The sequence below is a fragment of the Bombus pascuorum genome, chromosome 10 (genome assembly GCF_905332965.1).
Source record: "Bombus pascuorum chromosome 10, iyBomPasc1.1, whole genome shotgun sequence".
Classification (NCBI taxonomy): Eukaryota; Metazoa; Arthropoda; class Insecta; order Hymenoptera; family Apidae; genus Bombus; species Bombus pascuorum.
Window position 1 is genome coordinate 1,074,970 of NC_083497.1, and position 10,813 is coordinate 1,085,782.

Below are 10,813 nucleotides of genomic sequence, written 5' to 3' on the forward strand. Positions count from 1 at the left end.
CTAGAGGTCGGATGAACCGTGTCCGAAAGGAAAGCAAATCTTTTCTTTTTTTCACCAAACACCAACCAAGGAACGAGCAGTATATATCGATCGATTTCTTACTGGTCGCGCTACTAGGAATCAATCAAGCCCTCAGGATCGTCGATGCTCTTCTTAACCGACGGTCGGTCTAGAACATTTCGTGAGAACGTAACACAGCGATTTCCAGATCATCTATTGACTTTTTCTTCTTCGACTCCTCCATTCTCTCAAATAATAAAAAGAGCTCAATGGTAGAAAAAAGAAGTTGCTGACACAGAATGAGAATGTTTCGTGGCATTCTTTGTGAATATCTTTCTGAATGTCGATAATAAACTATCGAGCGCGCGTGCTTTCCTCTTCTTCAAACACGATGGCGTTTGCAATCGATTGCGATTTTTTGCGTCTTGTAAAATCCTCTTCGAGTCTTCCTATTGTTCTATAAACTACACACTTCGTATCACGCAACACTTTATGTTCGACATGTTGTTCTTTATATTTTCGTACCATACATCTTTGGAATAAAATGGTGAGCTTTCGAAAAATTAGTGTTGACTATATAACTAAATCCAATCCCGTTCGGTAAACCTTTTAGACCAGTCGAATTTGCCTTCAAACTACCCAAAATCGGGAAAAATAGTAAACAGGAAAAATTGTTCACTTCTTCTGTAGGTGAGTGTACAATATCATTAGACATATGGTTTATAGGAGAGTAATCTACTCATCGGTGCATAATATATGTATTGTTCCTTATAAGAATCAAAGATAATATATTCTACAAGTTGAGAATGCTCGTGTAGCAGAATATTGATTATAGAAATAATTGTTTAATATATCCAAATATCTTTTAAATGATGGTGATAACTTATTTCATCTTGCTTTAGAATTTCATTCATTCTTACTCTTTAATTCTCCTTCCGCTCTTCTTCTACTAATTATACGTATACATATGTATAATCTTAATATAACTATAGTAAATATAATATAACAATAACTATATTTTGTAATTCTGAATGGTTCTAAATTTTCATCAAACCAATGTTTTAAAAAAATGTCGATACGCATAGTATCTGTGCGTGATTTTTTTCTGTTTTACAAAAAGTGCATTATGCAGTACAAATTTATTCTATACAATATTGAATTATCTTGATATTTATAAAAAAGAAACTGTTTAAAAAAAATATAAGAACGGTGTTTCATTTGTGGTTTGCCGCCATGCCGCCATTATTCGTTTGCTTTGTTCGTCACGGCAGTAACGTAGCTATAGCTATGCATAATCAACACAGATATACAAGTGCGCAAGTAACGGAAGTATAACTCTACGACTTGACATTACTATAAACCGTATATTGTGTACTTTTCGTGGTAACGCTGATGCGAATTAAAAATGCCCAAAGTACGTAGAAGTAAGAAACCTCCGCCAGATGGTTGGGAATTAATTGAACCGACGCTAGAAGAATTAGAACAGAAAATGCGAGAAGGTAAGAAGAAAATGAAAATGCAGGTTATGACTAGAAGGTTATGTTGATAACGAAATGTTTCTATTTTTTATACAAAATATAATGTCGCGAATAATTGTAAACTCAACTCTATTTCTAGACTTTCCATAATATTAAAATAAAAATTGACAAAATCGTTTATATAATTTCATATTATAGTATAAAACAAAATTGATGATACAAAACAAATAATATTTTTTTCTTTCGAAGTCCGGAAAAAATATAAACTTAATGCTAATTTTGTCTTTTGGAAATATCGAAGAGATAATGAGGAATCTAAATGTGTTTGAGTCCAAAATTATTCAAAGCAGTGTATTTTTGTAAATAATTCAAAACTGTCGATGTTTGAATCGTAGCTGAAACGGAACCTCACGAGGGCAAGCGAAAGCAAGAATCTTTATGGCCCATATTTAAAATTCACCATCAGAAATCACGATACATATATGACTTATATTATAGACGGAAAGCGATAAGTCGAGGTAAAGTATCATTGATTATTTCATTTCCTTACTTTCCTCGCTGTTATTTACTCTTTTATATGTTCTATGTTTTCAGAATTGTATGATTATTGCCTGAATGAAAATATAGCAGATAGAAATTTGATAGCCAAGTGGAAGAAAGTGGGATACGAAAACTTGTGTTGTCTACGTTGTATACAACACAGGGATACTAACTTTGGTACAAATTGTATTTGTAGAGTACCTAAAGGCAAACTCGAAGAAGGCAGAATAGTGGAATGCATTCACTGTGGATGCAGAGGATGTTCCGGATAACATTTAGCGATGACTACAAGATACATATTTATGTTTCTGTTAATGGTGTTGCATTGTATATTACTAAAAACTGTATCGCATAATATCGATGACCTATGAAAGTATCAAGTTATAAATTAAAAGCGTATGTATCTTTATTATACCTTATAATTCTCTCTAATTGTACAATTTTCCATCTCTACCGACTAATTCCAAGTATTTTTAAATAGTCTAAAACAACATTGTTGTTTTTATATAATTGCAGGTTTCTTACATTTGAATTTATCGTATAAGTAATTGAAATGTATGGATGAATTAAAAACTTTTCATCTGAAGTGAAATAGAATATAATCTTTGGTTGGTATTATTAGATCATAAGTAATTCGCATGAATGAAATGAAGTCAAACTTTGAATTTTTGGGTAATACAATTTAATTTGTATTCTGTAAATTACTATTCATTCGTAAACTTAATACGTACACTTTATTTATGTTTTAGAATTAAATAATATAACTTCAAATATAAAGCACATTCCAAATAACATGTAGCGATGATAATAAAGGTGTGTTTGTTTTTGTTAATGGTATTGTATCGTAAAGTACCAAAAATCGAAATTTAAATTGATTACTTGTGTTCTAACAATTCCAGTTAAAAGTTAATATAAGGTATTCTACGTATGTATAAAGATTGAAAATTTTTTAATTATTTTATAATAAAATAAATAAATTTTTGTTCGATTTGAAAAAGTAAAACTAAACTAGAAGCTAATACAAGATATGTATTATAGGGATAATATATAGGTTTTTCGTATAATATAATACTGAACATAACAATGTTTTTGTTTTACTTTTACCACTGATTTCAATACTTTTAATATGAAGTGAACGATAACTTTTAATTCTGGTATTTTTTGTAAAGTTCCGTAAAAACCGTCTGACATTCTTTATGAGTAAACGTTTGTGTGTATTGGTTATTTAATATAATAAATCTTTTACCCTTTCGCCAAACTGTAGCAATTGGTGGTGAGTCACATATCATTTCTTTAATAGGATGACAAATCGTATTTGTTCTTGCAGATAAAAATGAAATAGCAGATCGACATTCTGAAACGGTGAAATCTCTTTGAGAAGTTTGTGTAGCGATTCCAATAATTTGCCAAGAATATTTAACGCTACATTTGTAGACTGATTCGTCATCGAGAAGATTGCTTTCCTTAACTAAATTGTCCAAAAGTGTCTGTGATGTTTGCGAACCTGTACCAATGACCTGCCAAGAATATTTTATCTTGCACATACGGCCGTTGTTGTGCGAGTTTGTACTATCCTGATATTGAGATCGATTGTTCGTAAGAAAGGATAGAATCGAATGGCCAATGTTTTCTCGAGAATGATGCCGAAAATTACGCGTAGACAACGTTTTACTATGCATAGTCTCTATCGTATCGGGTCCGTTCGTTTTTAAAAAATTGTCTGATGTCGAAACATCAAACATGGTACACCGAAGTTGATTAAAGGCTTCCGATTCGATATGCGTAATTGGATACTTTAATTCTTCCCCGTGATCAATGATACTATTAGAAATTGTTCCTCTTATGGCTACGTCGATATTTTTTAAAACAGATTCGCAATAAGGATCAAAAATACATTGTTTTTCAACGTCTTTTCTCTTCGTGGTCGCTGTTGGTATTGCTGAACTTAATGTAATTGAAACATTCGAGGTATTCCTTGGCATAATTGAATTATTTAAGATATTCTTTTCCATCAGATGTATCTTTTCCTTAGAACTCGATGACAAACATTTAGTCCGAGTAGTGTCATTCTGCGATCGACGAATAACATTTTCTGAATTGTATAATTCCAATTTTTTATCATCACCGTTTGTTTTTGGAAGATTCAATGAGATGCGATTAATACCGCCAATTCTTGTTTTCTCATTAATTTTATCCATTTTCTTCCGTTTACTTGTTTTAATTGCGTTTTCATCCATTGCAGGAGAGTGACGTTTGAACGAAGTCAAAGGCAGATCAGAAATCGATGAAGGAAATATCAATATTTGTTGCTTTTTAATTTCTGATTGTTGAGAGAAATTTACTTTCTTATCGTTTACAAAACTGTAACTTTTATCAATCGAACGTAACCGTTTTCCTGAGGTTTCTACTTTGTGTTTACCTGTTATATTAGTCTGAAAACACATTAACGTTGCATAGTAGGCTATAAAAGGCTATTATGGATGAAATTTCACCCTATGCGAACTTTGTTTTAATATTATCGTCTGAAATAGTAATATCGAGAGCAGAGTTCTTGCAACCGTTACAAATGTACCTTTTATTTAATATTGGATAACGGTAAAACATTTAATTGCGTTTCTTTGATTTTATTGATATATATATAATAAATAATAAAATAATATATATTATATAGTATAATAATAATAATAATAATAATAATATATAAATAATAAAATAATATTATATATATATATATATTGCAGTGAAATTTCACTTATGATAGCGTAAATACAATTTTCTTTGATGATAGAGGTTTCATTTCAAAAATGTTGTATTTAATTTTAGAAATCTTGTATCTATACGCGCGTAGGAGAAATCAAAAATGGAAAGACGAGAAAAACAATAACTCAGCTTAGATAAATAACCTGTTTCGGATAAGGTATTGGATCTGTACAGCTTTTTACTAGAAGGCTACATGGTTTCTTTAATAATGGCATCGTTGCGCCGTTGTTACATCGATATAACTTAACGAATTCCACTTTTGGTACGGAAAAATTGCACTGCATTGCATTACCACGTTTCTTCGTAAATATGGTCTTTGTTATCGGTACAAAAACATTTTCCGTAATCACTTCCACTTTTGGTGCAATCAATTTTTTCGATTTTAACAAACTCCGTATACGATTGCTTTTTGCGCTACCTTTTAACTCCATTGCCTTTCCTAATCGAATGTTACATACTAACCTTCCCAGAACTAAATAATTTTTTAGCCTGCAATATATATTAGGATGTAATAAGAAAAATTACTTTTTATAAATTATTAATTGTAGAAACGGAATTTGTCGTATAGCATTGTAGAGAAGACTGTAATCCACTAAAATTTACTAAAAATTGAATACATTTATCGTCGATAACTTACTTTAATTGTTAATTGATATTTTACTAAAACACAATGTTGCTTATACGTAACATCAAATGTGAAAAAAGGATATATGATTTCCGTGTGTTTATTTCACTTATGCAATTTACTTTTCAATTTGTCACATCTCAAAGATGGGTAAAATTAAAGACCAGTTTTAAGTAAGTGGAAACGAAGGTTAAAGTTAGAAAAAAAAAAAAAAAAAAAGCCGCATACATTTTATCGTAATTCTTTTATTTCATATGAAAAATTTTCAATAGGTCTTCATTAATTCTAGTAATTCCAGCTGTTTCCAAAACAGCTGGTCAAGTACTCTTGCACCGCATTGGTAGAATGCGATGGTTATTTATTGAATGTTGTCTCATCAGCAAATAATATCCTCATGGGGAAACTGGAGTTGCGTTAAATTTTCCGATTTGTCGTCATTTGCAAAGATTGTTTCTTCTCGAATTTTCTCGAATATGATGCAATGTTCTATCTCCCATATCCGGATCGTCGTGCTGAATTCGTCTTATCTTTGAAATATCTTTGCGCTGGGTATAGTCCTATTGAGATATTTTTCGGTGTATAAACTTGGCGCTTTTATCCTATTACTGTCTGCCACACTGTAACAAATGTCCGAAAGTTCTTTAAATGTATACATATCGTAATAAATATGGTTAGAAACGTGGCTATAAATACAACTATACTGCGCACAATACACGCACTACGCGCACTGCACACACACAATACACCCAAGTAACATGCTAACTTGATATTTTCAATTCTTTGAAAGTTCCTCGTCGACCGTCGAAATGATTCTGTCCTTCAAAAATTGTTTTACCCTCTTGCTTCAAAATGACTAAAACGTGGCAATGTAGCGATGGGGAGTTTATTCCGAAAAGAAATTTACGATATAAGGGTATGGTACTGAGAAGGCGAACAGGCTGTGCACCAGATACGTTTAAAAATAAGCACAAACCTATTTTGCACAATCTTAAAACTTTACATAGCTAGGGATTTATTAGCGATGGTCATTGGGAAAGTGGAAAGTTTCTGTTTATAAGATGGGTTTCGGAAATATCTCAATTCTTCAAGCCATATTGTCTTTAGTTCTTATAACCGTAACGTATTTTAAGCATGGAAAGAAAAAATTATATAGAAAGGAAGCACGACTCTCGCATTTATTATTGAATTTGAAGCAAACACTGTGAATATATTCGTGGAATAATATAAAATATTAATTCAACATTGTGTAGGAACTGTTGAAAAACCAACTATAATTTTTTCGGTAAATATTCACTTTTCATCACAAAATGTATATCTTTTATATATATAACGATAAGTTTGTTCATAATTACAAAATTCTACATTATGAGGATTAAAAGTGCGTTACCGATTATTTCGCCGAGTCTGCTCCGAAGGTAAAAGATTTTTAAACAGGAAAGAACGTTAGTTCGCTATCCGTCAAAAATGTTTTACCTTTGACTAAAAATTGGATTATGTAGCCCCTCGTACCATCTTAATATCACTTGCGATATTATCGGTTCAATATAGAATAAGATATCAGCGTTATCGGAACGGTAGGAATTATAATTAATTCAATGATCGATATACTTATAATGGGGATCGATCTATATTCTGTATAAACCATTCGGACTTAATGAGAATAGCGAGTATGCTTCACCACGCGATAGACATCTTCGGATAATTAGGCATCGGTTAAAATTAATTTGTCAGATATTGCTTGCCTTTTGCGTATATTAAGTGTTTACATCGCGCATATGAAGTAATCGTGTTGTCCAAATGTGTAACGCATAATTCTATGCAGTTTTGCTAGCTTGTTTTATTTAATCATGTAAAATAGGATGTCAGAAATTTCCGAGTAATAATCGTTATAAAAAGTGCCTGTATCCAAATTGCGGTTTAACAAACCGTAATTCAATGGATACCACCAGTTTTCATCGTTTACCTGTAATTGATAGTGCTAGATGCACAACGAATGCCACAAAACTACTAAAAAGATACAGACGTAGTTGGCATATTTTTTCAAAAGTAGTTTCTATAATGTCGGATGTATAACGAAAAAGTGTCGTATCTAAAATGTTTCTGCGCGAAAATATGGATATGAGCGATGAAAATTGCGACATTCAAAGCGTATCAATAACGAAAGAACGCAATGTGCAGGATAGCCGGTCGATGGAAACTGAAGAACAAATAAAGTAGAAGAAGAAGAAATGTAATATCCTTCGCTGATAATTACGAGCAAAGTATAAGGCAATGAATCGGTTGAAGAATAAGCTTTCTTCAGGCTGCATTAATGATGAAAGCCGAGCTCGGTAGGTTTAGTGTTAAGCAGCGCTGGCCACGGATAGTACTTAAATGGGTACCGCTTGGGAAAACTCTGCGTGGCTTTTATGTACGACGGCCTAGGGGATAGCGTTGAAAGGGGTGGTCCCTCCAAATGCCCGAACTAACCTAGGAACGACTCCCCCAAAATGGCAGTAATTGGAAACAAGTCCAGGCGCATCCCTGTTGTTCGTCAGGCGAACCACCGTGGGATTCTGGTCGATAAAGTTCAACACTACCCTGCCGCGGCTACATTAATCATACGTGTTTTAAGAAAGTAATGGTAAAAAGAAGTATTTCACTTTATTTTAACTTTCACAATGACGTTATCGTTTAAACCTAAACGGTGTATTGAAAAATATAGAAAAATATTAAAATTATCGCATCAATCCATTGACCCATTATCGTTTGAAAGGGAATATTCTCTTTTCCTGTCTAAACAAAATATAGTAAACGATTAATTTCTTTTTTTTTTTACTTGTCTATCTCGGATAGAAAAGTAGACATGAACTTTTCCGTAGAACCGTACAATTAAATAGGTTCTTGTCAATGCTAGTTTTAGTTAAACTCGGTACTTGGCCGGGTGACGCAGCACCTGTACCGTGAAACAATCAGAATTCAATGGAAGAGTGCGTGAGCAGTATTATTTCATTTCTGGTACTAACTATCTTTTAAAAGTTATATACCCATTTTTTTATCACTCTAATATATATATATATATATATATATAATAATATAATATGCATATTATATTTACGTATTTTTTCATATTCATATTCTCCTTATATATCAGGATAATATACAAGGGCCTATAAAATTAAGGATCTGCTCTGTTTGGTTGCATACTAGTATAGACAAGAACCTATTTAATAGTACGGTTCTACGGAAAAGTTTATATCTACTTTTCTATCCGAGATAGACGAGTATGAGAATGAGAAAATCGTACGATAAAGAAGCTAATTGTAAATTGTCTAAAAAAAAAAAAGAAATTAATCGTTTACGTTTTTCGTTTAGACGAATTTCGTCCGTTTTTTTATTTTTTTTTTTTTCGAGCTTTGTAAAAAAAAAAGAATATTTTTACTATCTATTTTTCTCTCATTCGTTTATTTATATTTTAAGAATACATAAAAAGTAAAAAAAAAATCAAAACTCCAAAATTTATCGGCTGGTAAAGTGGGCGTTCCAAAAAAGGGATGTCCTGGCGTGCATGGTTCCAACCTTCTGGTCATCTGAAACAAAAGATCCAATGGATTCTTAATCAGTAAAGGTGTCGCTATCGCCTCTACCTCGGAGAAGTCAAAAAAATTTTTTTTACAAAATGACAACCGTTTGGGAAAAAATTTTGTTCACTTTTTTTAAGAGTTTAAAATTTTTTAAAAATAGTTAAAAAAAATAGTTAAGCGACAGAGGGATGTGTAGAGAAGGTTCATGCAAAATTTCAAATAAATCGGTTCGGTAGAAATTGAGATATCGTGTACGCCAGCTTGAAAAGAGTAGTTTCGAAAGAAACGCGTTTAAAGTTTTGAGTAAAGTTTCACGCAGTTTTACTCAGATAATGGTACGGTATACTTAGATTATTTCAATCAGCGATTCCCGCTCCATACAATGGACCTTCCTCCACTTCAAAATGTTCATTCTTTGAAGTTCGTTCGTGTAGACGAGCAGTCTTGGCTTCCTTTGAAGCATCCGAAGCTCGGATTTCAGAGCGTTCGATCCGAGTTTCGTCCCGTTTGACAGCGAACGCGTGGGCTTCTCGACCAATCGTGATTCCCATAACGTTCAGTACTTTTAAAATGGGTATAAAACCTTCATTAAATATACTAACAGCGAGAAAAGTAGCAATTTCAATGGTCCGCGTTCCTGTATGAATGTGTTTTGGAGCAAAGGTCCATATCAAAGAATTTAACGATTCGTTATTATTCTGAGTTTCAGAACCCAAACATCGTTCTAACAAGGTATTTGCAGATAAACTTTCAGAGATTGGCTTTATAACTTTCAATACATCGTCATTTGGAGGAGGATTTTCATGGAGAAATTCATCGATAGCGCCCTCAGCCACAGCTTTTTGCTTTTTGGTCGATTTGTTCCGGTCGGACCAGTTTAGTTGCCGCGTCACCAAAATCGCTGTAACTCGGCAAATAATTGGAATTGTGAAAAATCCCTTTGACGACATACTTTTGAATGTCTAAACTTTGGAAATATAACAAAAATTTTCGATTTTTTTAAATTTCTAGACTAGAATACCCCTTAAGCAGATTTCGATCCGGAAATAATACAAACCGATCAGAATATAATGAGAACAAAATAAATAAATCTGGGAATATCTCAACTGTTCTTTGGTCTGCCTCTTGACCCTCGATTGAGATTTACGTTTCTTTTCCTCGATATCTTCTCGGCCGGGGATCTTCCATTCCTCTTTCGGATGCTTATACAATCATGGAAGGAATTGACTGTTTAGAAACTGTGAAATTCGGAACACAATGGTTTTGTAGGCTGACTTCGTGGCGAAGAATTGCTTCGTCTTACGAATAAGAGAGAGTTACACCTTCGTATGATTCGCCATTTCACCTTGTCAAATACAGTAGGCATACAGACTCTTCGGGAACGCAGCGACGCGAAGTCGTCGGCTGTAAAATTTGTAAAATCGGGCTGTTCTTTTTCCAAGCAATATTATCACTAACTAAAATATCGCTTTTTAAATTCCTATTTAACGTAACTCATTTACCTGTTTCGATAATTAATTTCATTTATTAAAAAATATGTTCCTTCCGTTTGAAAAAATTAAATTGACCTTGAAATCTCCGCCACAACTGGATTTGCAAAAAGATAAATTGCGTCATGTCCTCATTTTAATCAAATAATTTTTGCCGAAACGTTTCTTTGATAACTTTAATCCGTCGTTATATAACAGCTAAAAGTCTTTAATACTTTGTGATATCTTGTAATTCATAAACAACATCTGCAGCAAATGAAATATCAATGTACACGCATATGTACTATTGTATACATGTAATGTTCTCTCTATATTTAACTCTTTATGAGATATCTGACTTACAAAGCAGTCAGTCTG

General features: G+C 32.7%; 2 protein-coding genes across 2 annotated transcripts; one reads left to right on the forward strand and one right to left on the reverse strand.

Moving 5' to 3' along the window:
• Window positions 1–1,304: 1,304 nt before the first annotated feature.
• LOC132911543 (protein BUD31 homolog) lies at window positions 1,305–2,412 on the forward strand. The gene is made up of 3 exons (XM_060968252.1): window positions 1,305–1,499; window positions 1,874–1,996; window positions 2,073–2,412. The coding sequence occupies exons 1-3, from the start codon at window positions 1,406–1,408 to the stop codon at window positions 2,288–2,290; spliced, it is 435 nt and encodes a 144-aa protein (XP_060824235.1). The 5' UTR covers window positions 1,305–1,405; the 3' UTR covers window positions 2,291–2,412.
• Window positions 2,413–3,087: 675 nt separating this feature from the next.
• On the reverse strand, window positions 3,088–5,614 carry LOC132911544 (uncharacterized). The gene is made up of 2 exons (XM_060968253.1): window positions 4,961–5,614; window positions 3,088–4,450 (listed from the first exon to the last, which is right to left on the reverse strand). Exons 1-2 carry the CDS (start codon window positions 5,207–5,209, stop codon window positions 3,164–3,166), a joined length of 1,536 nt encoding a protein of 511 aa, XP_060824236.1. The 5' UTR covers window positions 5,210–5,614; the 3' UTR covers window positions 3,088–3,163.
• Window positions 5,615–10,813: the final 5,199 nt, after the last annotated feature.